General features: G+C 42.0%; 1 protein-coding gene across 3 annotated transcripts; it reads left to right on the forward strand.

Moving 5' to 3' along the window:
- Window positions 1-380: 380 nt before the first annotated feature.
- Window positions 381-15894, forward strand: ZNF577 (zinc finger protein 577). 3 transcript variants are annotated; one of them, XM_058425388.1, is made up of 7 exons: window positions 382-1163; window positions 1812-1872; window positions 7120-7318; window positions 7595-7673; window positions 9474-9600; window positions 10598-10693; window positions 14273-15894. In XM_058425388.1, exons 4-7 carry the CDS (start codon window positions 7635-7637, stop codon window positions 15364-15366), a joined length of 1356 nt encoding a protein of 451 aa, XP_058281371.1. In that variant the 5' UTR covers window positions 382-1163; window positions 1812-1872; window positions 7120-7318; window positions 7595-7634; the 3' UTR covers window positions 15367-15894. The 3 variants fall into 3 exon arrangements, 2 of the variants coding, with proteins under 2 accessions (XP_058281371.1, XP_032024874.1); XM_032168983.2 differs by lacking the exon at window positions 1812-1872 and having other exon boundaries at window positions 14450-15894; XR_009208994.1 differs by lacking the exons at window positions 1812-1872; window positions 9474-9600; window positions 14273-15894 and having other exon boundaries at window positions 381-1163; window positions 10598-11003.
- Window positions 15895-23957: the final 8063 nt, after the last annotated feature.

Here is a 23957-nt window from a genome sequence, read left to right on the forward strand (position 1 = left end):
GCCGGCCGCCATCCCCAAAACTTGCGAGTGTCGCGTCTGCAGCGTGCGGGGTTCGCCGGGCGGTGGCCAGAGGCGAGTGTTTAAGAGACTTAGGGTCCGTGACTCACCTCCAGCAGTGGAGACAGAGGTCATGGGTCTGGTCTGCGTGGGCTTCTGGGAATGTTTCAGGGGCAGGGAGAGCGCGTTGAGTTTTTTTTCTGTTGTTCGCTAGCGCGTGGGGTCCGTGTTGCGGGGAGCTCTGGGGGAGTCCTCGCTCGGGGTTCGTTTCGCAGTCGTGTTGGAGTTCCCAGAATCTAGGAGCTCATGGTCTCCGCATTGGAACCAGCGCTTGGGAGGTCTTCGTTGCACAGTAGCGCTAGGGCGTCGTGGTGGGGAAGCGAATCGTGTCGGTGTTGGAGACAGCTCTGGGCAGTTCGTGTTCATTGCTTATCACATGCGTACTTAAAAAGGGGTCTGCTGGTCCCCTTGCTTCCCTGCTACTGTATATTCTGTAGAAAATTTGCTTTCAGGTTCATTGCGACCCAAGTAATAACATCCCCATCATTTTAAATACTCCTCCAGAAAATAACTCTGGTTTAGTGTATTTCATGTTTAATGTTGGGATCAAGTGTCTAGGTATTGGTATAATTTTATTCGTATTTAATAACATCTTGTCAACTACATATTCCCGTATTACATGCTCTTTGAGAGTTTTCGTTTTTAAATTGCTGCAGTTTCATCAAGTGGTTGCTTTAATTTGGGTAGAATTGATGTAGATCTGGATACAACACTTTCAGGAACATATGATGGATTTCCGTTAACCCAATATTTTTATTTCTTTGACTAGCTGTAGTATTTTTTCCATACCTATCTTGGACATTTCTAGTTATGCTTATTTCTACATAGTTAATACTTTTTGTTGTAAATCATGACTTTTTTTTCGCATAAGACCCCTCCCCCTTTCCATTTTTTGTTTCTAATTTTACTTAGTGGACAAGAACAGAAGTTAAAAATATATGCATTTATTCTGTCACTTCATTCTACTCATGTCATTACACATAACTTATAAATTGATGTCTTTCTTTTTTGTAGTTGAGCATTTTTGTCATCTGCAAATAGTTTTAGCCAGGTGGCAAGTGTATGGACTGTGGAGTAAGAAGTACCTGCCTCTGCCTATGACTTGGGTACGTTAATCTCTGAGTCATTTTCCTTATTTGTGGAAAAAAAGCTGTCATAGTTTCTTTTTCATGGAATCATTATGAAGATTAAGTGAGCAAATGTTCTTTAAGTATATTCAAAGTGTAGTACTAGGTACGTAGTATGGTCTGAATAAATAATTACTGTGATTTATCAAGTTCATATTTCTCTTTCCTAAGGGCTTTTGACCTTTACAATTATTTTCATTTATATTTTTGCTCTTTAAAATTTTCTTTGATTTATGTTGCTCTATTTCCCAATTTCATGTATTCCTGAGGGGAAAAACCATACTTGTCAATAATGGTTTGTTCTTTTAATATGAGACTGGATTTTATTTGCTAAAATTTTATTTAATATTTTTGCATCAAGAAATGAAAAGATATCTTGGATTAGCTTCAGAATAATCCATAATCCATTGCTGGAGAGGGACTGAATGGTGGTATAGGTAAAACAAAATTGGGTGTGAGTTCATCATTCTTGAAGTCACATGATGAATATATGGAATTTGAGGATACTGTTCTTTTGCTTGAAATTTTTCATAGTAGAAAATTAAAAAAATTTTTTGCCTATACATTTATAAGAGAAATTGGTCTCTTAAGTTTTTTTTTTAAGTGATTGTACTTGAAAATCACCAGGTTAAAAAAATAGAATAATGTAGCATCCCAGAAGCCCTCATCTTCTCTCTCCTCTGCAAAGGTAATTATTATCCTAAAAACATCATAGATGTGCATGGTTGTCACCTTTGTATAAATGAAATCCTAAGGTACACATTCTTTTGTGGCTGGCTTCTTTTGCTTAATATTTTTGTTGTGAAATTCATCTAAGTTGCTGCATATAGCAGTAGCTCATTTCCTTTTCATTGCTGTGTAGTATCCATTGATGATTATACCCCGTATTATCCATTCCACTATCAAGAGACATTGTTATGGCTTATGGGAGTTATGAGAATTGTTGATATGAACATTTTTCTACATGTCTTTTGGTGCATAAAAGTTCTATTGAGGGCTGGGCGTGAGAGCTCATGCCTGTAATCCCAGCACTTTGGGAGGCTGAGGCGGGTAGATCACCTGAGATCAGGAGTTCGAGACCAGTCTGGCCAACACGATGAAACCCCATCTCTACTAAATACAAAAATTAGCAGGGCGTGGTAGCGGGTGTCTGTAATCCCAGCTACTCAGGAGGATGAAGCAGGAGAATCACTTGAACCCAGGAGACAGAAGTTGCAGTGAGCTGGGATCATGCCATTGCACTCCAGCCTAGGCAACAAGAGTGAAACTCTGTCTCAAAAAATAAAAAAAAAAAAATTAAAAAAAAGTCAATTGAGCATATACTTAAGTGTGTTAAGTATGGAGGAATGGAGTATGCTAGACACAAGGAGAAACCACAAATGCCCAATCATAATGGGAAATTCTTAACATACCTCTCAGTAACTGAGAGAACAGGCAGACAAAAAGCTAAAAGGGTATAGATTAACCGTTGCTGGCAAACTTTCTGTAAAGGTGCAGACAGATGACAAATAGTTTAGTCTCTGCTGGCTAAATGGTCTTGTCTGCATCTACTAGGTTCTGCAATTATAGAATGAAAGTGGCTATACAGAATGTATAAACAAATGGGTGTGGCTGTGTTCTGATAAAACATTATTTACAAAAACAGGCAGCTAACCCACAATAGTCCCAACTCCTGAAAGGTTAGAATGACATACATGATTAACAAACTTGACCAATCTAAAACACTGCACTCAATAATTTTCCTCAGATGCACATAGGACATTTATAAAAAGTCACCATACAGTTGGCCATCAGGCAAGTCTAAATAAATTTCAAAGGATTAAAACCATACAGGATATTTTCTTTAACTACAGTGGAATTAAGCTATAAATCTATATCAAAATGATTTATTTGCTATAGAATAGTCATGTGACTTTTTGGAACTATCAATTCAGAACATGCTGTTTTCTTGTCAGAATGATTGGCAGTTATGCCGTACACTTCTAAATAATCTGAGTTCAAAAAAAAATCACAGTGGAAATATTTTCAATTGCATTTTAATAAGAATTCTACATGTAAACCCTTGTTGAATTTAACCTAAGCAGTCAGTGGAGGAAATTTATAACCTTGAATGCAAGTATTAGAAAAGAAGGAAGGATGAGAATCAATGAAAAAGCACCTATCTCTGTAATTCTTTTTTTTTCCTATTCCATTGATTCGTGTTGGTTTTATATAATTGTTAGAGAGGCTTCACTTTTTCTATGATTTGTGAATGTTACATAATATTGGAGTCATCTCTGTACTGTAAAGATTAGATAGAACTCATCAGGCTCTGATGAATCTTTTTAACTTTTTTTCATGGAAATTGAGAGTATAATATTTGCCCATAACTTAGCTTCAACAGTTATCAACTCATATTCATCTGTCACATCAGCCATATTTATCTGTGCCTCCACTTTTGTTTTAGTCTGGAGACTTTCATAGAAAATCCAAGGCTTCGTGCCTTGAAACTTGTAAGTATCCCAGTATGAATCTCTAACCGGTAAGGTCATTAAAAAAATTTCTAACCACTAGACCATTTCCTTTTTGTTTTTTCTTTTACAGACAGGATCTTGCTATGTTGCCCAGGCCGGTCTTGAACTCCTGGGCTCAAGCAGTCCTTCTGCCTCGGCTTCCCAAAGTGCTAGGATTACAGGTGTGAGCCACTTCACCCATCCTAGACCATTTTCAGTGTATCCAAGTTAATAATAATTTCTTTCCTTATCTTTTTGGGCGGGCGGACTCTCGCTCTGTCACTGAGGCTGAACTGCAGTGGCATGATCTTGGCTCACTGCAATTCCCGCTTCCCAGGTTGAAGTAGTTCTCCTGCCTCAGCCTCCCGAGTAGCTGGGCTTACAGGCATCCGCCACCACACCAGGCTAATTTTTGTATTTTTTTGTAGAGGTGGGGTTTCTTCTGTTGGCCAGGCTGGTCTTGAAGTCTTGACCTCAAGTGATCTGCCCATGTTGGCCTCCCAAAGTGCTGGGGTTACAGGCGTGAGCCACTGTGCCCAGCCTATTTCTTTAGTTCATTGAATAGCTAGTCCACATTCAGTTTTTTTCTGATCATCTCATCATTGTCTTTTAACATTGGATTGTTTGAATCATGATCCAAATGATGTGGGTGCATTCGATTTGCTTGTTGTATCTCTTAGATCTCTTTTATTCTGTAATAGCTCCCCTTTCTTTTTTTTTTCTTTGTTTTTTTGCCCTCATGCCTCTTCATATGTTGCAGCAGGAAGTACACAGCACCATCCATGAAGGATTCTTACCTAAAAAAATTGAACATGGGACTAATCAAACCTCTAAGTTGAACTACTCACTCAATTAAAAGGAAAAATTGGGAGTTGGGTAGGTAGAGAACGACAAGTTAAACTATACCATGAGGCTGGAAGCAGTCGCTCATGCTTGTAATCCTAGCACTTTGGGAGGCTGAGGTGGGAGGATTGCTTGAGGCCAAGAGTTCAAGACCAACCTGGCCAACATAGCGAGACCCTGTCTCTAAAAAAAAAAAAAATTTGGCCAGGCGCAGTAGCTCACACCTGTAATCCCAGCACTTTGGGAGGCTGAGGCAGGTGGATCATGAGGTCAGGAGTTCAAGACCAGCCTGGCCAAGATGGTGAAACCTCGTCTTTACTAAAAATACAAAAATTAGCCAGGCGTGGTGGTGGGCACCTGTAATCCCAGGTACTCAGGAGGCTGAGGCAGAGAGTTGCTTGAACCCAAGAGGCAGAGGTTGCACGAGCTGAGATCACGCTACTGCACTCCAGCCTGGTGACAGATTGAGACTCCTTCTCAAAAAAAAAAAAAAAATTTTTTTTAAAACCCCCACAAAATGATACCCGATACAGCAGTCAGCCAAATCCAAAGATAGGCCATCATATGGGAGAAATTACCTGTTTCCTTCCTCCCTGCTTCATTCCTCCCAAAAGCAGATAAGGCTGAGGGCTTGTAATGATTTAGAAGCATCCTAACTTTTATTTGAAGTGGAAGGCTTTTTTTTGCCTTTTTTTTTTTTTTGAGACAGGATCTTGCTATGTTGCCCAGGTTGGAGTGCAGTGATGCGATCATAAACTCAATTCAGCCTGGAACTCCTGGGCTCGAGCGATCCTCCTGCCTCACCATCCTAAGTACCTGGGACTACATGTATGCACCACCATGCCTGGCTAATTTTTAAATTTTTTTGTAGAGGCAAGGTCTTGGTATGTTGCCCAGGCTGGTCTCGAACTCCTGGCGTCAAGGAATTCTCCTGCCTTCACCTCCAGAATTGCTGCAATTACAGGCCTGAGCCAACACAGCAGACCCCAGTTTTTTTTTTATTGGATACTGTTGGCTGCTAATCTGACATCCAAGCCCCCTTTGTTAAGAAAATTCCTCTTTAATTTAGGTAACTGTCCTCTGGACATTTGACCTGAACCTCAGTTCAGTAGGAAATCCAGATTATTCTTACCAATCAGGGTGGTATCATTGCCATTCTCAGTTATATTGCTGTGTTCTCCGCATGAGTATTTGGTGCAATTCTGATGTATTACGTATGAGGGAAAGTCTGCCATGAGCTTCTGAGAATGGTTGGATCCTGGATTTTTCAACCCTGGAGATCTCTGCTCCAACCCATTCGTGCATAACTGCCTTTTCTACCTCTTAGCTATCCATATGGATTTCTGCATTTGGGTTGGGTACCGCTGTTTTTGGACTGGCCCTGTAGGGAGGCTAGACTGAAGGGCTGGGGCTGGGATGAAATGGTCTCAGGATTGAAGGTAGAGGAGGTTTGCATCTTGACAACTGTGTTTACCAGTGGGTCAGAAAATGGCTGGGAGATGAGCTCTCTGGGTGTAAAGGATACAGGCTTGCTAGAGAGTCTTGAGAATGACTTGCTGGGGTGACAGCAAAATTCAAGTTGGTCTCACAGTGTGGGTGTTCTCAGAGTGTGAGTTTCTTGAGCGGCTCTTGGGGAGACTGATCTCTGAACTGCTGCTTCTGGGGCAAAGATGGGACCGCCTTTGTTTTCCTGCCTGTGTGGAAGGAGCAGGCTGAGCATGCACACTGAATATTGCATTAGGAGATCACAGGCTCTTGTTTGTGTAGCTGTGACTATGTGGCCACCCCGCAGTGTAAAGCGCTGGGAAGTAAAGTTCTAAAAGTGGGTAGGAAAGAGAACAAATCTGCACTGTGAGGCTGTTGTAGGAGGGAAGTGTTACAAGGGAGAGAGCCAGATGTAGATTCAAGTTCCCATGCTACTAATTAGGAAGAATGTTAACCTGCACAACACACTTTGTCTCAGCAAGCCTCAGCTTACTCATGTTTAAAATGGAAATAGTAATGAGTACCCTATAAAGTAGTATTGAGGGTTTAGTAAGACAGTGCTCATGGTTTGTATGGTTAGTAAGACAGTGCAATAAACAAAAAATTTAGGAGCATGTGGCTGCCGGTGGTGATTTTAAGTCAGTTTCCTGAGCCACCACTTCTTTTATGTTTTTATTTTTAGAGACAGTCTTGGCATGTGTCCAGGCTGGTCTTGAACTCTGGAGCTCAGGTGAGATCCACCCGTCTCAGCCTCTACAATAGCTGGAACTCTAGGGCACATGCCACCATGCCTGGCTTTACCACTTCCTTCATTGTCTTACCTAAAACTGATATATGTGAGAACTTGGCAGTGGACAAGACCATAAGGTGGTTTTTGTTTACTTTCTCCTGTTTCACATCCACTCTATTTCTGACATAACCAAAAAAAAGGCATTCCTCTTGCCCATTCCATATCTTCCTCTGGATCACTGCCCCATGATGTAATGGCTTCCAGGGTGTTAAGGAGACAGATGAAATATTGGAACCTGATGTTAATGTGAGTCCAGATGGCAACTGGAGACTTGTGATCCTGGGAACATGTCTTCTTATCATTGAATTTGGTCTTGAATCCACAGGTTCTAGCCTATAGGAACAAGATGTTTTCAGTAATGGAAGAAAGAGCTTCCAGGCTGGGGAAGATCATTGTTTCCAGTGGTAGCTTGACCTGAGATGATACCTGACCACAACTTCTGGGAAGGCCCAGAATAGACAGAAGAGAGAGAACATCCTAGAGTTGCTAGCCCCTAAGAGTTGAAGGAAATGGCCAAGGCCCAGGTGAGGTTTGTTTTACCTATTTTGTCCTTTGTTTCCCAATGGGTCTGTGGAAGCTTGTAAAAGACAGTCTGGTTGAATGAGATAGTGTATGCTGATAAAAATCAGGATCTGTGGGAAAATAAGTTTAAGTTGGAATCTTAAAATCCTGGCAAATTAAGAAACGAGATATATGGATCAGGGGGTTTGTGCCAAGTTCTTAATGTCGGAGCATAGCTAAGTGACTGTTAAGACCCTGTGGGTTTTCTCTGCTTTAAACTGTCTCCTTTTTTTTGGCAGCTGAAATAACAGGAAACACTTGAAAAATGCCACGATTGTAATGTCTGTGAGGAGAGAGCAAGGCAGTTCTTCAGGGGAGGTAAATGTGTCATTGCTGTTAGATCTTGAGAAATTTCTTTCCTTCAGAGAGCTTTTGTGGTTGACAGTATCCTCAAAGTTAGCCTTGTAATAAAGGCATGGGATGTTTTCTTTGGCTTTTTCCTACTGTTTAGTGGGGTAAGCTAAGGAGTAATGCCAAAGGAAAACTGGATTGGACAAAATTCGTCGAAAATAGTGTGCCTTGAAAATAGAGGCTTCTGGTCATCTGACTTTGCCCAGTAATAAAGCCTGGAGTATCCAATAGAATGAATGGGCTGCTTGACCTTTGAATGATCCTCCATGAAGAAGAATTCTCTCATCCAGATTTTTGTTATTGATATAGCAGGAGACAACTAACAGCTCCATTCTTTGGTAACAACTTGGAATGCAGATACTGACAGTGCTTCTTTCTTACCTTCTTAACTCCAGGTTCAAAAAACAAAGCGCCAGTTCTGCTTGTTCTGCTTTTTCTATGTTTAGTTACTGAAATGATACATGGCTACATTTGCACGCAAGAGATTCAAGCAAACAGAAGCATTTGTATCAAAAGACAGTATCTCCTTTCACCCTTTTTCTGCCCAAACTTCAACCCAAAGGATAATAAATAAGTGTTCATAGTTTGGGTCTCTATCTAGTTCCTCCCTGTGATTGACATCTGGTAGGATATATTTATATTTATGTACATTTCTGTATACATACATGTGTATACTTATACATATGTAATTGTAAATATTATTACTTTTTTTTTCCCCCAAGATGGAGTCTTGCTGTGTCGCCCAGAGCTGGAGTGCAATGGTGCAATCTTGGCTCACTGCAACCTCCGCCTCCTGGGCTCAAGCAATTCTCCTGCCTCAGCCTCCTGAGTAACTGGGATTACAGGTGCGTGCCACCACACCCCGCTAATTTTTGTATTTTTAGTAGAGATGGGGGTTTCACCATGTTGGCCAGGCTGGTCTCGAACTCCTGACCTCATGAGCCCCCTGCCTCAGCCTCCCAAAGTGCTGGGATTACAGGCGTGAGCCACCACACCCAGCCATATTATTACTTTTTTTTTTTTCCTTTTGAGACGGAGTCTCGCTCTGTCGCCCAGGCTGCAGTGCAGTGGCGCAATCTTGGCTCACTGCAAGCTCCGCCTCCCGGGTTCATGCCATTCTCCTGCCTTAGCCTCCCGAGTAGCTGGGACTACAGGTGCCCACCACCATGCCCAGCTAATTTTTTGTATTTTTAGTGGAGACGGGGTTTCACTGTGTTAGCCAGGATAGTCTGAATCTCCTGACTTTGTGATCTGCTCGGCCTCCCAAAGTGCTGGGATTACAGGTGTGAGCCACCACGCCCAGCCATATTATTACATTTTTAAAATATGTCTTAGATCATATACTATTTGGGAGCTTAATTTTTTGCATTTAAGAGACTGCCTTGGAGATCATTGATAGTCATGTGGGCATGTATACATCTGCCTCATTGATTTTAACATTTTTGTATTATATTATAGCATGGAGGTGCTGTAATTTAACCCTGTCTGCTTTTGATAGACATTTAGATTATTGGTAAGTTTTTCATTATGAGAAACAAAGGAATAATGAATATTCTTATTACACGTTGTTTCATATCTATGCAAGTACTGCCTTAGTGCTTTTTTAGGGTAGGAAGAATTGGTGGAATTCCATGGTCCTTTGGTATGTGAAATAGTCATGGTGTGCATAAGTTGTCATGGAGAAAAGGATCAAGACATGTCCCCATCCCTCTTTTCCGCATCATCTATTGTTATCCACCTCAGATTGCATTAGAATTGTTATTATAGGGGTCATTGTCATTCGAAGATGTGGCTGTGGGCTTCACCAGGGAGGAGTGGCAGTTTTTGGACCAGTCTCAGAAGGTCTTGTACAAGGAAGTAATGTTGGAGAACTACAGCAACCTAGTATCAGTAGGTAAGGACAGCATTGCAGTCACTTACCTTTTCTTTCTTATTTGGTGACCACTGTACGGTCCCGTAAATATTTAATGGTTTAGACTAAAGCATTGTATGTTACAGATTTTTTGTTGTTGTGGTAAAATATATAACATAAAATTCATTGTCTTAACCATAAGCGTGCAGTTCAGTGGGTTAAATGCACTCATAGTGCTCATAGTGTTATGCACCCACCAACACTACCTTCTGTCTTCTAAAACTGAAACTCTGTACCCATAAAACAACAACTACCCATTCCCCAACTTCTCCCCAGCCCCTGGTGACCACCATTCACTTTCCATCTTTAGGATTTTGACTTCTCTAAGTACCTCATATAAGTGGAATTATATAGTGTCTGTCTTTTTGTGTCTGGCTTATTTCACTTAGTATGATGTTCTCAAGGTTTATCCATGTTGTAGCATGTGCCAGAATTTCCTTTTTAAGGTTGAATAATATTCTTTTGTATGTATATACCGCCTTTTGCTTATGCACTTATCTGTTAAGGAACACTAGGTTGCTTCCACGTTTTAGCGCTTGTGACTCATGTTGCTATGAATATGGGTGTACAAATATCTCTTTGAGACCCTGCTTTCCATTCTTTGGGGTATATACCCGGAAGTGGAATTGCTGGGTGATATGGTCATTCCATTGTTAATTTTTTGAGGAATAGTCTTCCACAATGTCAGTACTATTTTACATTCCCATCAAGAGTACACAGGGTCCCAGTTTCTCCACGTTTGCCAACAATTGTTACTTTGTTTTTTGTTTTGTTTTTGATAGTAGCCATCCCAATGGGTATGAGTGTGTTGTAGACTTGTATTTTCCTCCCTGGCACCAAGTGGTTGTGCTCCTTTACTGAGTGAAAGATTTTTACTTTATCAAAGTGCAAATGCCATGGTTCCTGAGACATAACCCTCTCCATCTTCATCCATTCCCCAAGCACACGTGCCAAGTGTTCAGTGATCTCCCATTTATAGGGTATCAAGTCACCAAGCCAGATTCGCTCTTCAAGTTGGAGCAAGGAGAACCCCCATGGATAGTAGAAGGAGCAGCCCACAGTCAAACCTGTCCAGGTAAGTGAGTGAAAACTAAGAAAATGGGGAGAAATGGCATGAAAATCCCAGCTGGTCGGAGAAGGGTTGATGCTTTTAGAGTGTTCTTTAGAGGACTTTACGGTAGTTGGTGGCCCAGAAACCTAATCAGCCTTTCTGCATCTGTGTCCATCCCTAATAGAGCCGGCTCTCAAGGATAATGTCTTCCTTTCTTCTGTTTTCTGGATCTGATTTCAGTCCATGTCATCGAAGACCTTGAATTCTTCCCTGGTTCCATTCTTCCCAGCCTGCTCCTGACTTTTGCTCCTTCCTTACTTGCTTTGAAATTCCCCTCGTAACCCAGCTGGATTGCATTGCCTTTTTTTTTTTTTTTTTTTTTTTGAGACGGAGTCTCGCACCGTTGGCGGGGCTGGAGTGCAATGACACAATCTTGGCTCACTGCAACCTCCACCTCCCAGGTTTAAGTGATTCTCCTGCCTCAGCCTCTCGAGTAGCTGGGATTACAGGCACCGGCCACCAGGCCTGGCTATTTTTTTGTATTTTTAGGAGAGATGGGGTTTCACTACATTGGCCAGGCTGGTCTCGAACTCCTGACCTCATGATCCGCCCACCTTGGCCTCCCAAAGTGCTGGGATTTCAGGCGTGAGCCACTACGCTTGGCTGGATTGTGTTACTTTTACCACTTCTGTCGCTTAAAAGCATATCCTGGCCTCTCTGGAAAGGCCTGATTTCCTTTACTGAAAATCACCTCACCTTAGCTCACGTCAGAGCCCCCACACCTTGTCTCTCAGGGCATCTCTGTCAACTTACTCACCCACTGCTCCCCACCCTTCCAGCTTCTGTTTTGTTTTTTTTTTTTTTTATCTTCTGCTGATTCTCCTGGTAGAAGTTTAATTCACTCTCAGGGCCTGAGCTCTCTGGCCCCTGCTGGAGACTCGCAAATTAACATGTCTGCTACTAATGTCTCATCTGCACTCTAACCTGCTGTGTGTCGCCAGCCGCCAGGACAGCTCTCCGAATATTTCCTTCTTCCAGTATGTGAAACCAGAATCCTCCTTTCTCCCAGATGTTTCTACCATCATGTAGTATACTCATATATACTAAAGATTTCAGCTCTGTCTTCTGACAAATAGCTTCATGCAGATATTCCTTTTCTGTAATCTCACCTGCCTTCTTATTCTCTATTTTGCCAGCACCCAGGATGAGTATTCTGTGAAATTCTTCTTCCCTCGGCTTCAGGGTTAGAAACTGGGATTCTCTTTCCTCCTGGAAAATCCTTTCCCTCCCTGTGCATTATATTTAGGCTCTGCCGTATTGCTCACCACTCCGGTGCCCGGTCACCTTGGAGTTGCCTTGAGTCTTCTCGGTTTACTCTGTTCTATGTCTGAAAATCTTAGCTGCTCCTGTTAATTTTTATTGTTTTGAACACTCCACTCTCAAGTCCCACCTCACAGTAGGCCATGGTAATAGAGGTTCTCATCACCTCCATTGCTGCACGTTTGACTGACTTCCATTGTTCTGTGAGTTCCATTTGATGTGATGGCTTCAATCCCCTCTGGGCAGGGGCCATCAAGGCACTGGAACTTGATGAGAAGACACGAGGAGTGAGTGTTGCTTGAAGAAAGAAGAGGTCCACATATATTCAGAGATTCAAAAGAGGAGAACTCTGCCACGTAGAAAAAGTATCAGGGTTGTGGTAGGAGAGTCAGAAGATGTCCATGAAATAAGTAACAAAATTATTCCAAGGAGGAGGAAGGCATATATTTTATTGAATGCTACAGATAATGTCAAATAACATGAGGAATGACGTCTGTGCATTTGATCATGTTGCATTTTTACATCCAGATACTGCCCTCTTTCACTGTCGGCTCTTGTTTTACTTCGAAGAACTAGTTTTTGACTATTCCAGGGCACATTTGGAGCTCCCTCTTTTTTTTTTTTTTTTTTTTTGAGACAGAGTTTTGCTTTTGTTGCCCAGGTTGGAGTGCAGTGGCCCGATCTCAGCTCACTGCAACCTCCATCTCCTGGGTTCAAGGGATTCTCCTGCCTCAGCCTCCCAAGTAGCTGAGATTACAGGCACCTGCCACCACGCCTGGCTAATCTTTTTTTTTTGTATTTTTAGTAGAGACAGGGTTTCACCATGTTGACCAGGCTGGTCTCGAACTCCTCTCACCTACCTCAACCTCCCAAAGTGCTGGGACTACAGACGTGAGCCACTGCGCCTGGCCACCTGCTTTTCTGACTTTTTGTCTCCTTTGTGTCCATGCTACACTAACTTAGTAATGGTCATACATTGTTTTGTGTATGTATTTCACTGGTTGGTATGAGGCTGCTTTTACCCTCATTTTATTAAATGGCACCAGCACCTACATAGGTGTTTAAGCCACATATTGAGCAGTTATCCTCAATTCTTCACTTTTCTACTGGCAACATTTGTTCTAAGAGTGAATCCTATCTTTTCTTTCTCCATACTTATGTTCTTGTTTTTTTCACATTTCTCCATCTCCATTGTAATTATTCCTGATCAAGCCATCTGAATTCTGCCATAACCTCCAGCATATTCCCTTCTATAATTTCATCTTTTCAATTCATTCTCCATGGAACAGTCATGTTTTGGAACTGTCAATTCAGAACATGTTTTCTTGGCAAAAAATGTTTGGTGGCTTACTGCCGTTGTTCTTAGCATAAATTCCAGTTTCTAACAAAGTCTTCCTCCAAAATCTTTATGTTTTTAATTCTGCCAGCCTTGCCAAACTTTTGTATTTCTACTTCACTCAAGCTCAGGATATTCCAGGTAAACCAGCTTCTCTTGCATTTTTTTTTTTTTTATCATACTTAAGTTTTTTCTGCCTCTGGGTTTTCACACTGGCTGTTCCCTTTTCTTGGAATGTTCTTTATTTTGTTCTTTGCATAACATTGCTCTTTCTTACCCTATGATGTGAGCCACTTCCTTTGTACTGTTCTTCACATTCTGTAATTTTCTTACTTCTTTGCATACCTGTTGATTCTCTGTCTTTACCTGAATGACAGGTTCATGGAGAGAGAGAATAATTATTAGTCACTGTAGTATCCCAAATACCAGTCTATTCAGTGTTTGTTGGGTGAATACATCCATTCCCTCCATCTATTTTTGATTTATTCCAAATATTTGTTTCTATTCTGTCTCCATTTGCAATGTCTGATTTGGGAGGCATCCCAAGTTGTATTGATTCATTATAGAGTATCCATTGTTGTTGCTAAAGTTGCTGTATTTTCCTTTTGCTGTTTTATAGTATCATCCTTTTTCACAGAGTGTGAGGTACATTACTCTGAGACTGAGATCTTATAAAAGCCAGCCAAAACCATGGCATTTTTGCACCTTCTGCCACCTTCACAAAAAATTATCATGGATGTTCGTATTGTTCTTTTTCCTAGAAGAAATTTGGGGGGTTGACCATATGCAGTGGTACCCAGAAAACCAAAATGAGCTTAAACATTTTGAAAGATGTCAACAAAGTTATGCCCTTGGAAATAAGTTTGGTTTATGTAAGAGCATTGTTCCTTTAATATAAAGACACGGTAAGTTTGGCTCGCATTGTAAAAGTTTGAAATCTCATTTAGGTTTTGTTATCCAGAATAGAGGATATGCAGGAAAAGATTCTGATGCATTTGGTGGATATGGGAAATCATGCCTCCATATCAAGTGTTACAAAACTCTTATTGGAGTTAAATACCATAGATGTGTTAAACCCAGCAGCCCTAAATCACAGCTCAATGACCTACAAAAAATTTGTGCAGGAGAGAAACCACATGAATGCAGTGTGTGCGGGAGAGCCTTCTCCAGGAAAGCACAGCTTATTCAACATCAGAAAACTGAAAGAGGAGAGAAACCCCATGGATGTGGTGAATGTGGGAAAACATTCATGAGGAAGATTCAGCTCACTGAGCATCAGAGAACTCACACAGGAGAGAAGCCCCATGAATGTAGTGAATGTGGAAAAGCCTTCTCCAGAAAGTCACAGCTCATGGTCCATCAGAGAACCCATACGGGAGAGAAACCCTACAGATGCAGCGAATGCGAAAAAGCCTTCAGCTGGAAGTGCCGGCTCAATAGACATCAGCGATCCCATACTGGAGAGAAACTCTATGGGTGCGGTGTGTGTGGGAAAGCCTTTTCTCAGAAGGCATACCTCATTGCACACCAGAGACTTCACACAGGAGATAAGCCTTATAAATGCAGTGATTGTGGAAGAACCTTCTATTTTAAGTCAGACCTGACCAGACATCAGAGAATTCATACAGGAGAGAAACCTTATGAATGTAGTGAGTGTGAAAAAGCCTTTAGAAGCAAGTCGAAGCTCATTCAGCATCAGCGTACTCACACGGGAGAGAGACCATATTCATGCAGCGAATGTGGCAAAGCCTTTGCCCACATGTCAGTCCTCATTAAACATAAGAAAACTCACATAAGAGAGACAGCCATAAATTCACTGAACACAGTACCTATAGAAATGCCTTCCTCAGGAAACCCGCCATTGTTAAACAGGAGTGAGTGCCTGGTGGGCAGAAATGTAGTGATTGTGGAACAACCTTTTCCAAGAAATCAAGCCTTTGTAGTTAATCAGGAATTTGAACAGAGAATAAGCCTCACGAATGAAGTGAATGTGGCCCCATCAGTAATAAATTATATCTTGTATCTTACAGATATTGTATAAGAATAAATCTTCTGATACCAGAAAGGTGGGAAAATCTTTAGTAGGAATCCTCCAGCCATTATATGCCAGAGAGCTCATTTAGGGCTGAAACACTGGGGAGGCAGTGGCTGTGGAGGACATTTCAGTGAGAAGTCAAACCTGTTGAACGCCATTGAAATCATGTTGGGTAGAAATGCAGCTGTTATGAGGAAGTCTTTACCTGGAGATGATATCTCAATTGGTATCAAAAGAATTCTTACAGGAATATTTATGAAAGATTGTGATGGTGCATTTAGCGCTAAATTGTGCCTCATGTGCCAAAGAAACATAGACAACTGTAGAGGCAATGGATATGGAAAACATTTTTAGTAAAATATGGGAGAATTTAGAGAAAAGAAAAACTCTTGAAAGTAAGAAATGATGGCAACTCCCCAAATTAACTCATGTATCATACTTTTATGTCTTGAGAGTCTTGGAGGGACGTGTTTAATGAAATCTTGAACCCCAGGAATGGTATTATGTAACAAAAACCTATGAATATAACAAATATGGAAGTAAAATTGTGTTAGTTTCTTGTGAGTGCTGCACCAAACACACACAGATTTAATGGCTTAAAACAACACAAAATCATTATCTTACAGTTCTGGAGGTCTGAAGTCCAAATGCATCTCACGGGGCTACATCAAGCTGTTGACAGGGCTGCTTTTCTTTTTGAAGGCTCTAGGGGAGCATCTTTCCTTGCCCTTCCAGCTTCTAGAAGCTGCCCAAATTCTGTGGTTTGGGGCCTCCTTTCAAAACCAGCAATGGCCAGTCAGTCTTACATCACTCAGACACTTGAGTGTTCTGTCTCCCTCTTCCATATTTGAGGACCCTTGTGATTACACTGTGAAAACCCAGATAAGCCAGGATAATCTCCCTATCTTATTATGATCCAAGTATGTTAACATTTTATTCTATAATCAGAGAATCTTATGCTATGATTGTTATATGTGAGCATTATAGATGCTCTTGAAATGTTAAAATCACATCAGCACTGGAAAATAACTCCTAAATGTCCAAAAAGAACATGAGATTTATGATGCTTGAAATGTTGCTAAACATAAATTTGTATCTATTCTGAAATTATATAAATTAACCTACCTGGCCAGGCACAGTGGCTCACACCTGTAATCTCAGCACTTTGGGAGGCCAAGGCAGGAAGATCACTTGAGCCCAGAAGTTTGAGACCACCCTGGGCAACATAGCGAGACTTATCTCTACAAAAAAAAAAAAATAATAATAGCTGGACTTGGTGGTGTGTGCCTATAGTCCCAGCTACTTGGAAGGCTGAGGCAAGATGATTGCTTGAGTCCAGGAGTTCTAGGCTGAGTGACTGTAATGAGCTATGATCGTGCCACTGCACTACAGCCTGGGTGACAGTTAATAAGACTCTGTTTCTAAAAAAGGGGGAAAAAATCTAACATACTTTATTATGAGTACGGAATGCATATGACATAATGCACCTGGATATTGACTAACTTTTTCATAGCCAACCCAAACAGTCCCTTTTTCTTTTACAGTAAATGTCTAATGTATATAATCTCCTGCCTTAAATATCTAAAAAAGATGCACAAAACATATGAATGAACTTCATCAGACATTGAGAAGTAAAGGGCTCAGGACAGCTTTCCATGAGAGAAAGGAAACAATGAAATGAGCCTTATGATTGCCCCAGCTTAGTGCCTGGAGGAAGTTTCCAGTCTGCAGGATTGAGAGGAGAAACCCAAGCAGATCCCATCCATCTCTCTGAATTGAGACAGAGTTTAGGGTTTGAGGAATTCAAGGTGGCCCAAATTCATGAGTTGGATTATTGGAGAAGAGCTGCACTCAAGAATTGAGAGTTCTATAGAGTTTCCCCCACACGCCTTTTGAGTCATAATCAGCTTATGTATGTGAGGAAACCCCCCCTAGGCTGGAGGAAGAACAGGAAGAAATGAACACTGAGAAAAATCCTTGGATTATACACAAGGTTGGGAGTAATCGGCATTTCCACCAGCTGGAATGGAAATGCCTCCTAACATTTGGAGAATCACAGTGGACCTCAAGTAAGGAGTATTGCTTCTGTGGGTGGCTCAGATTTGCTCTATAGTAAAGGCTGCCTTGAACCCTCCTCACAAAGCATACATGCAAGCCATGAAAAGGCCATACTTTCCAAGTCAGCAGTTTTCCAGACAGAGACTAATGAAGAAGTAGAAAGCAATCTATCAGTCAGTAGTCAGTAATTGACCATGTCTGGCATCCAATCAAAACTTACCCAGGTGTGCAAAGAAGCAGGAAAATATAACCCCATAACATGAAGAAAACTCAGTAGAGACCCAGAAGTGGTACACTGATAGCAGAAAAGGATGTTAGAAATAGCTGCTATAAATGTCCCATATGAATCAAGTGGATTACAAAAACTATAATTTACTGATGGGTTCTCCCCACCTGAACAAGGGGCAGATGAAGCTCAGTCTACACACTGGACCCAATGCCCCTAGGATGTTCATCCTCCCAGGGAGGGACCAGAAGGAGGCAATTGCCAGCAATCGGCACCAGGTTCCCTGAGAGGGAGAAGCAAGCTCAGCTGAATTTGTGGAGTGTAGTCTACCCGGTGTTTAGCCCCTCTTTGCCTTTTCTGGGACTGAGGCTTTTGAGCAAGGCTGCTGAGCTTCCTAGGAAGTGTAGTTTGGCCATGGGCAGTGCCTGAGACACCTGTACTGGGCAGTTGAGATTTATGGGAAGTATAGTTAGGAGGCCTAACAACTTATTCTAGTTAGCGGCTGGTGTGTCTTGACTGTTTAGCCCCTGTAGGGGTTTCTGGCACACATCTGCCTTTGGCCATTTTTCTCCACATTGAAGGGGGCCAGCCCCTCCACATCTGTGGGTGCTTCTCATCAGGTAGGACGAGAGACTGAGAAAATAAATAAGACACAGAGACAAAGTATACAGGAAGAACAGTGGGCCCAGGGGACCAGTGCTTAGGATACGGAGCACCCGCACCGGCACTGGTCTCTGAGTTCCCTCAGTATTTATTGATCACTATCTCTACCATCTCGGAGAGGGGGATGTGGCAGGACTATAGGGTAATGATGGGGAGAGGGTCAGCAGGAAACGTGAGCAAAGGACTCTTGTGTCATAAATAAGTTTAAGGAAAGGTGCTGTGCCTCCATGTGCGCATAGGCCAGATTTATGTTTGACTTTACACAAACATCTCAGTGCAGTAAAGAGCAGTATTGCTGCCAGCATGTCTCACCTCCAGCCATAAGGCGGTTTTCTCCTATCTCAGTAAATAGAATGTATGATTGGGTTTTACACGGAGACATTTCATTCCCAGGGATGAGCAGGAGAGAGATGCCTTCCTCTTAGCTGCAAAGAGGCCTTCCTCTTTCACTCCTCAGCACAGACCCTTTATGGGTGTCAGGCTGGGGGACAGTCAGGTCTTTCCCTTCCCACGAGGTCATATCTCAGGCTGTCTCAGTGGGGAGAAACCTTGGACGATACCCAGGCTTTCTTGGGCAGAGGTCCCTGCGGCCTTCCGCAGTGTATTGTGTCCCTGGGTACTCGAGACTGGAGAATGGTGATGACTTTTCCAAACATACTGCCTGCAAACACATTTTTACCAAAGCACATCCTGCACAGCCCTAAATCCATTAAACCTTGAGTCAATACAGCACATGTTTCTGCGAGCACAGGGTTGGGGCTAGGGTTATAGATTAACAGCATCTCAAGGCAGAAGAATTTTTCTTAGTACAGATCAAAATAGAGTTTCTTATGTCTTCCTTTTTCTTTGTAAACACAGTAACAGTCTGATCTATCTTTCTTTCCCCCACACACGTGCATGAATTCTATCTGGGTGTTCAAGGCAGTTGAGGAGGGTAGTAGTCAGAACCTTAGCCAGTGCTTGCTGGGGCTTCTGTAGGCAGCATTATGAGGGAATTGGCCTTGGGCATAGTAATTCTAAGTTCATCTGGCAGTTCTGCTCTGGCCGGGGCAGACTTTGGTGGGTCAAACCCAGTTGGTTCTTGGTGAGTCTGCCCTGCTGTTTGGCTGAGATGGGAAGCAGCCCTACAGAATCCCATTGTTGGGTGGGACATGTTTGCCCTTGTTCTTCCTGCTCGCATGGGCCAGATGGATCCCATGTTGGAGGCTGGGGAGGGAACTCAGGGAATGGGTCTTACTTAACCTTACTCTGCTGACTTTCTCCTTTTACACCCCAGATGAAACTTTTTTAGGTGTGTAGCTGTCTGTGTGTCCTATGGGGTGTCCAGAACTGGCCTATTAACAACTGCATCGCTGTTAACAGAAAGCTTCTAGAACAGTGTCTACAATGCAGTGCTTTGAGGACTAAGTCAGCAACTTTTAAATAGAACTTCTCTTACAAGTGGGAAGATGATTTATGTATAAAGAAATTTGACACACTTAAAAACTTACAACTCCAGGTGCACAGATTTACAGATTCCATCCACTTTGTCTTGATTCCCAATTTAGAACTTGGGTCTGTAGATTCTAGAACCTGCCAGACCTCAGAGTAGAAATCCAGTGTCAGCTCTCCAACCAGAACTTACCTGGCTCTAATCTCATGCAAGGGAGAAGACAATCCAGGTTCTCATTGCCTTTCTCTGTATCTGTATTTAGGGGTGAGGGTAGAGGACTGGAAATTCCTCCTTGGTGCTGATTAGTCTGACCTCTGAGGGCTTTTTCCAACTCTAGCTTTGTTTTGTTTGTTTGTTTGTTTGTTTCTGTTTTTTGTTTTTTTGGGACAGAGTTTCGCTCTTTTGCCCAGGCTGGAGTGCAGTGGCGTAATTGTGGCTCACTGCAACCTCCACCTTCCAGTTTCAAGTGATTCTCCTGCCTCAGCCTCCTGAGTAGCTGGGATTACAGGCGCCTGCCACCACACTCGGCTAATTTTTTTTTTTTTGTATTTTTAGTAGAGACGGGGTTTCACCATCTTGGCCAGTCTGGTCTCGAACTTCTGACCTTGTGATCCGCACACCTCAGCCTCCCAAAGTGCTGGGATTACAGATGTGAGCTACCATGCCCTGCCAGCTTTGTGTTTGTAAAAAGTTGTCCTTCATTAAGGGAGGGAAATTGAGTAATTGTCACAATTCTAAAAGCTGGGCCTCTCTCTGAAATATCTTCTTTACTCTTGATAAGAGATCTTTTGTCAGATGTTCAGAATCAGAAAAGACAACAGCTAGATCATACCTTAAAAATGATAGCCTTTTCCTAAGAACCAAAGAAAACGATAAAAGCCCTGGTGAGGTTTTGCTTTTTACTTTTGCCTTTCTTTCCAGTGGCTTTGCAAGGCTTAAGACAAATAACTATTAAATGGAAATACATACATTTCTAATTTAAAAATGTAAGGAAAACTAAACAGAAACCTAAAATCAAGGTTTAGACAAAGGTAGAATGAGGAAATGTAGCTTCAAACAGAGTGCCTTAAGTTTGAATACAGGTGAATAAATATGTAAGAATGTATGATGTACTTAAGTTGTTTCTGATCTTTCTTTCTTTCTTTCTTTCTTTCTTTCTTTCTTTCCTTCTTTGTTTATTTTTTTCTTTCTTTCTTTTTTTTTTTTTTCAGAGTCTCACTCTGTCACCCAGGTTCAGTGACATGATCTTGGCTCACTGCAACCTCTGCCTCTTGGGTTCAAGTGATTCTCTTGCCCCAGCCTCCTGAGTAGCTGGGATTAAGGTGTGTGTCACCATGCCTGGCTAATTTTTGTATTTTTAGTAGAGATGGGATTTCACCATGTTGGCCAGGTTAGTCTCAAACTCCTGACCTCAGGTGGTTTGCCCACCTCAGCCTCCCAAAGTGCTGGAATTATAGGCATGAGCCACCACAACTGGCCTGTTTCTGATGTTTCTGGTGTCAGTAATGTATTAATTTTCTGTTGATGCCAAAACAGATTCTCACAAACATTTAGCAGCTTGAAACAACACAAATTTATTATCTCACAGTTGTTTAGGTCAGAAGTCTGGATTGGCTTGACTGGTTTCTTTGATCTGGGTTTCAAAGACTGAAGTCAAGCCAACAGGGCTCTTATTGGAAGACTCTGGGAAGAATCCATTTCCAAGCTTAATCAGGGTGTTGGCAGACTAATTGTGAGATTTGTTTCTTTGCTGGCTGTCAGCTGGGGGTGGTTCTCTTATTTATTTATTTTACTTTTTTTATTTTTAATTTTTTTTGAGACAGGGTCTTGCTCTGTCACCGAGGTTGGAGTGCAGTGGTGCAGTCTCGGCTCACTGCAACCTCTGCCATAGTAGATGTTGAATCTGCCAAGCTGAAAGTGTGTCCAGAAACATTTCTGTGCTGTTCATAGACACCTCCCATCAAGCCCAATTATAAGTGTTCAAGTCTTTGTCATTTCCCGTGAACAGGCTCTCAAGCTACCAAACCAGATAGCTTAAATTTTTTTTTTTTTTTTTTTTTGAGATAGAATCTCGCTCTGTCACCAGGCTGGAGTGCAGTGGCGCCATCTCGGCTCACTGCAATCTCTGCCTCCCGGGTTCAAGCAATTCTCTTGCCTCAGCCTCCTGAGTAGCTGGGATTACAGGTGTATGCCACCACACCCAGCTAATTATTGTATTTTTAGTAGAGCTGGCGTTTCACCATGTTGGCCAGGATGGTCCCGATCTCCTGACCTCATGATCCGCCTGCCTCAGCCTCTCAAAGTGCTGGGATTATAGGCGTGAGCCACCGCGCTCAGCCAGTGATCTTTAATTTCAAACATGGAGAAGAGTCATGGAGAATAGAGGATAAAATGAAAGGTCAGTGCATTTCAGGTTGAGTGAGAACCAACAAGACGGGAGACCTGGAAAGTCAAGTAGCTGGCATGAGGGGTGGACTCCTTCCAAATGTGTTTAACAGGGCTAAGACTTTGAAGGTGACTACAGATACCTCAATAATTGATGAGGCTCTCTTTTGGTTGGCATTTCAAATAAAATGTACCTTTTTCTCTCTTTATATTGACTCAGATTCTCACTATCGACACATCATCACAGCACTACCTTTTACCCTGGGGTAAGTGTATTTGGTCTGATTTTTGTATTTCCTACAGACCTCAGTGAATCATATGAGAATGTATAAAAGCAACCTAGAAGGTGGGAGTGCTCACCATAGTGTGTTCCTGTAAATATGGTGTTAGAAATCTTTGGGAAGGCTGGGCATGGTGGCTCATGCGTGTAATCCCAGCACTTTGGGAGGCTGAGATGGGTGGATCACCTGAAGTCAGAGGTTCGAGACCAGCCTGGCCAACATGGCAAAATCCTCTCTCTACTAAAAATAAAAAATTAGCTGGGCGTGGTGGCAGGCGCCCTGTAATCCCAGCTACTCCATCCAGAGGCTGAGGCTGGAGAACCACTTGAACCCAGGAGGCGAAGGTTGCAGTGAGCCGAGATTGCGCCCCTGCACTCCAGCCTGGGTGACGAGCGAAACTCCATCTCAAAAGAAAAGAAAAGAAAAGAAATCTTTGGGAAAGTTCATTGACTGTTGCATGCAGAATTAATGAATCAGTGAAACAGGTTGACTGCCCTTATCTTTATGTGAAGAGCTGAGAAGACTTTATTCTATCTTGCTTCCCACAGATGTTGGTTCCTAAGACTTAATTGGCCTCTTTTCTTGATACTCGGTTGTTTGAGCCTGATGGATGGACTTTTTCCATTCTCTGGGCATCTTCCCCTAAAGCCTTCAGAGTCAGAGAGCATAAGGGTGCTTCATCATTGGTAATTTCTTTTCTTTGTTCCCAGTGTGACCTCATTGATTTCATGGACTTAGCAATACTATTTATATGCCGATGACTCACAGATTTCTCTCTACAGGCTAGATATTTCCTTTTTCTCCTACATTTGCCTGGGAATTTCTTGGAGATCTAATAGCTAACTCAAATTTCAGGTCATCTTTGCTTCACCATTTCACTCATCCCACAAATGCAGTCCGTTCAGCAAGTTTAGTCTTTACTTTGTCCTTATATCTCGAGGTCCTCTACTCCTTTCTCTAACAGTTATTTTTACTCAAGCTTCGGTGTCCATTATCTCTTGCCAAAATTATGATAGTTTTATCTAATATACTCTCAGTCCTTTACTCTTGTTTCTGTTCTCCACATAATACCCTTAATGAATTTATTTTGCTATTTTTATTTATAAAAATAAATGCGGGAGTCAGGGGCAGGAGACAATGTTTCCATTCCCTCACCTCCAAAATCCCTGAACATTAGAATAAACATCAGAAACATTTTGATTCTTAAAGACTTCAGGTTTTGACAAAAGTGTTGTGGAAGGTAATTAAAGCTTCATATAAAAAGGCAAGTCTTAGTTGGAGGATGGAAAGATCTAAATTATGGTCTAAAAAATGCTATATGATGTAGCAAATCTACACGCATTCACAGGATGCAAGCCTAGAAATACTTATGCCGTAATATTTAAGACGTGGTCAGTGTTAATTACTGATAAACATACACACAGGATGTTGCTTTTAAATTGGAAATCAGGACATATCGTCCTGCTCCTGCTATCACTGGGAGTGGCATCCTGTTACTGTTAGCACAAGATCCAAATTCTTTTCAGGATCCTCCTAAAGGGAACATTCCCTG

The sequence above is a fragment of the Hylobates moloch genome, unplaced genomic scaffold (genome assembly GCF_009828535.3).
Source record: "Hylobates moloch isolate HMO894 unplaced genomic scaffold, HMol_V3 SCAFFOLD_12, whole genome shotgun sequence".
Taxonomy (NCBI): domain Eukaryota; kingdom Metazoa; phylum Chordata; class Mammalia; order Primates; family Hylobatidae; genus Hylobates; species Hylobates moloch.

Excerpts from the sequence above, each read along its gene's own strand:
- ZNF577 (XM_058425388.1), top strand. The coding sequence starts at position 7,635 with ATGTCTGTGAGGAGAGAGCAAGGCAGTTCTTCAGGGGAG. Across the intron at positions 9,601-10,597 it reads CAGCAACCTAGTATCAGTAG|GGTATCAAGTCACCAAGCCA; the intron begins GTAAGGACAGCA and ends TCCCATTTATAG. Across the intron at positions 10,694-14,272 it reads CCACAGTCAAACCTGTCCAG|GTTTTGTTATCCAGAATAGA; the intron begins GTAAGTGAGTGA and ends AATCTCATTTAG.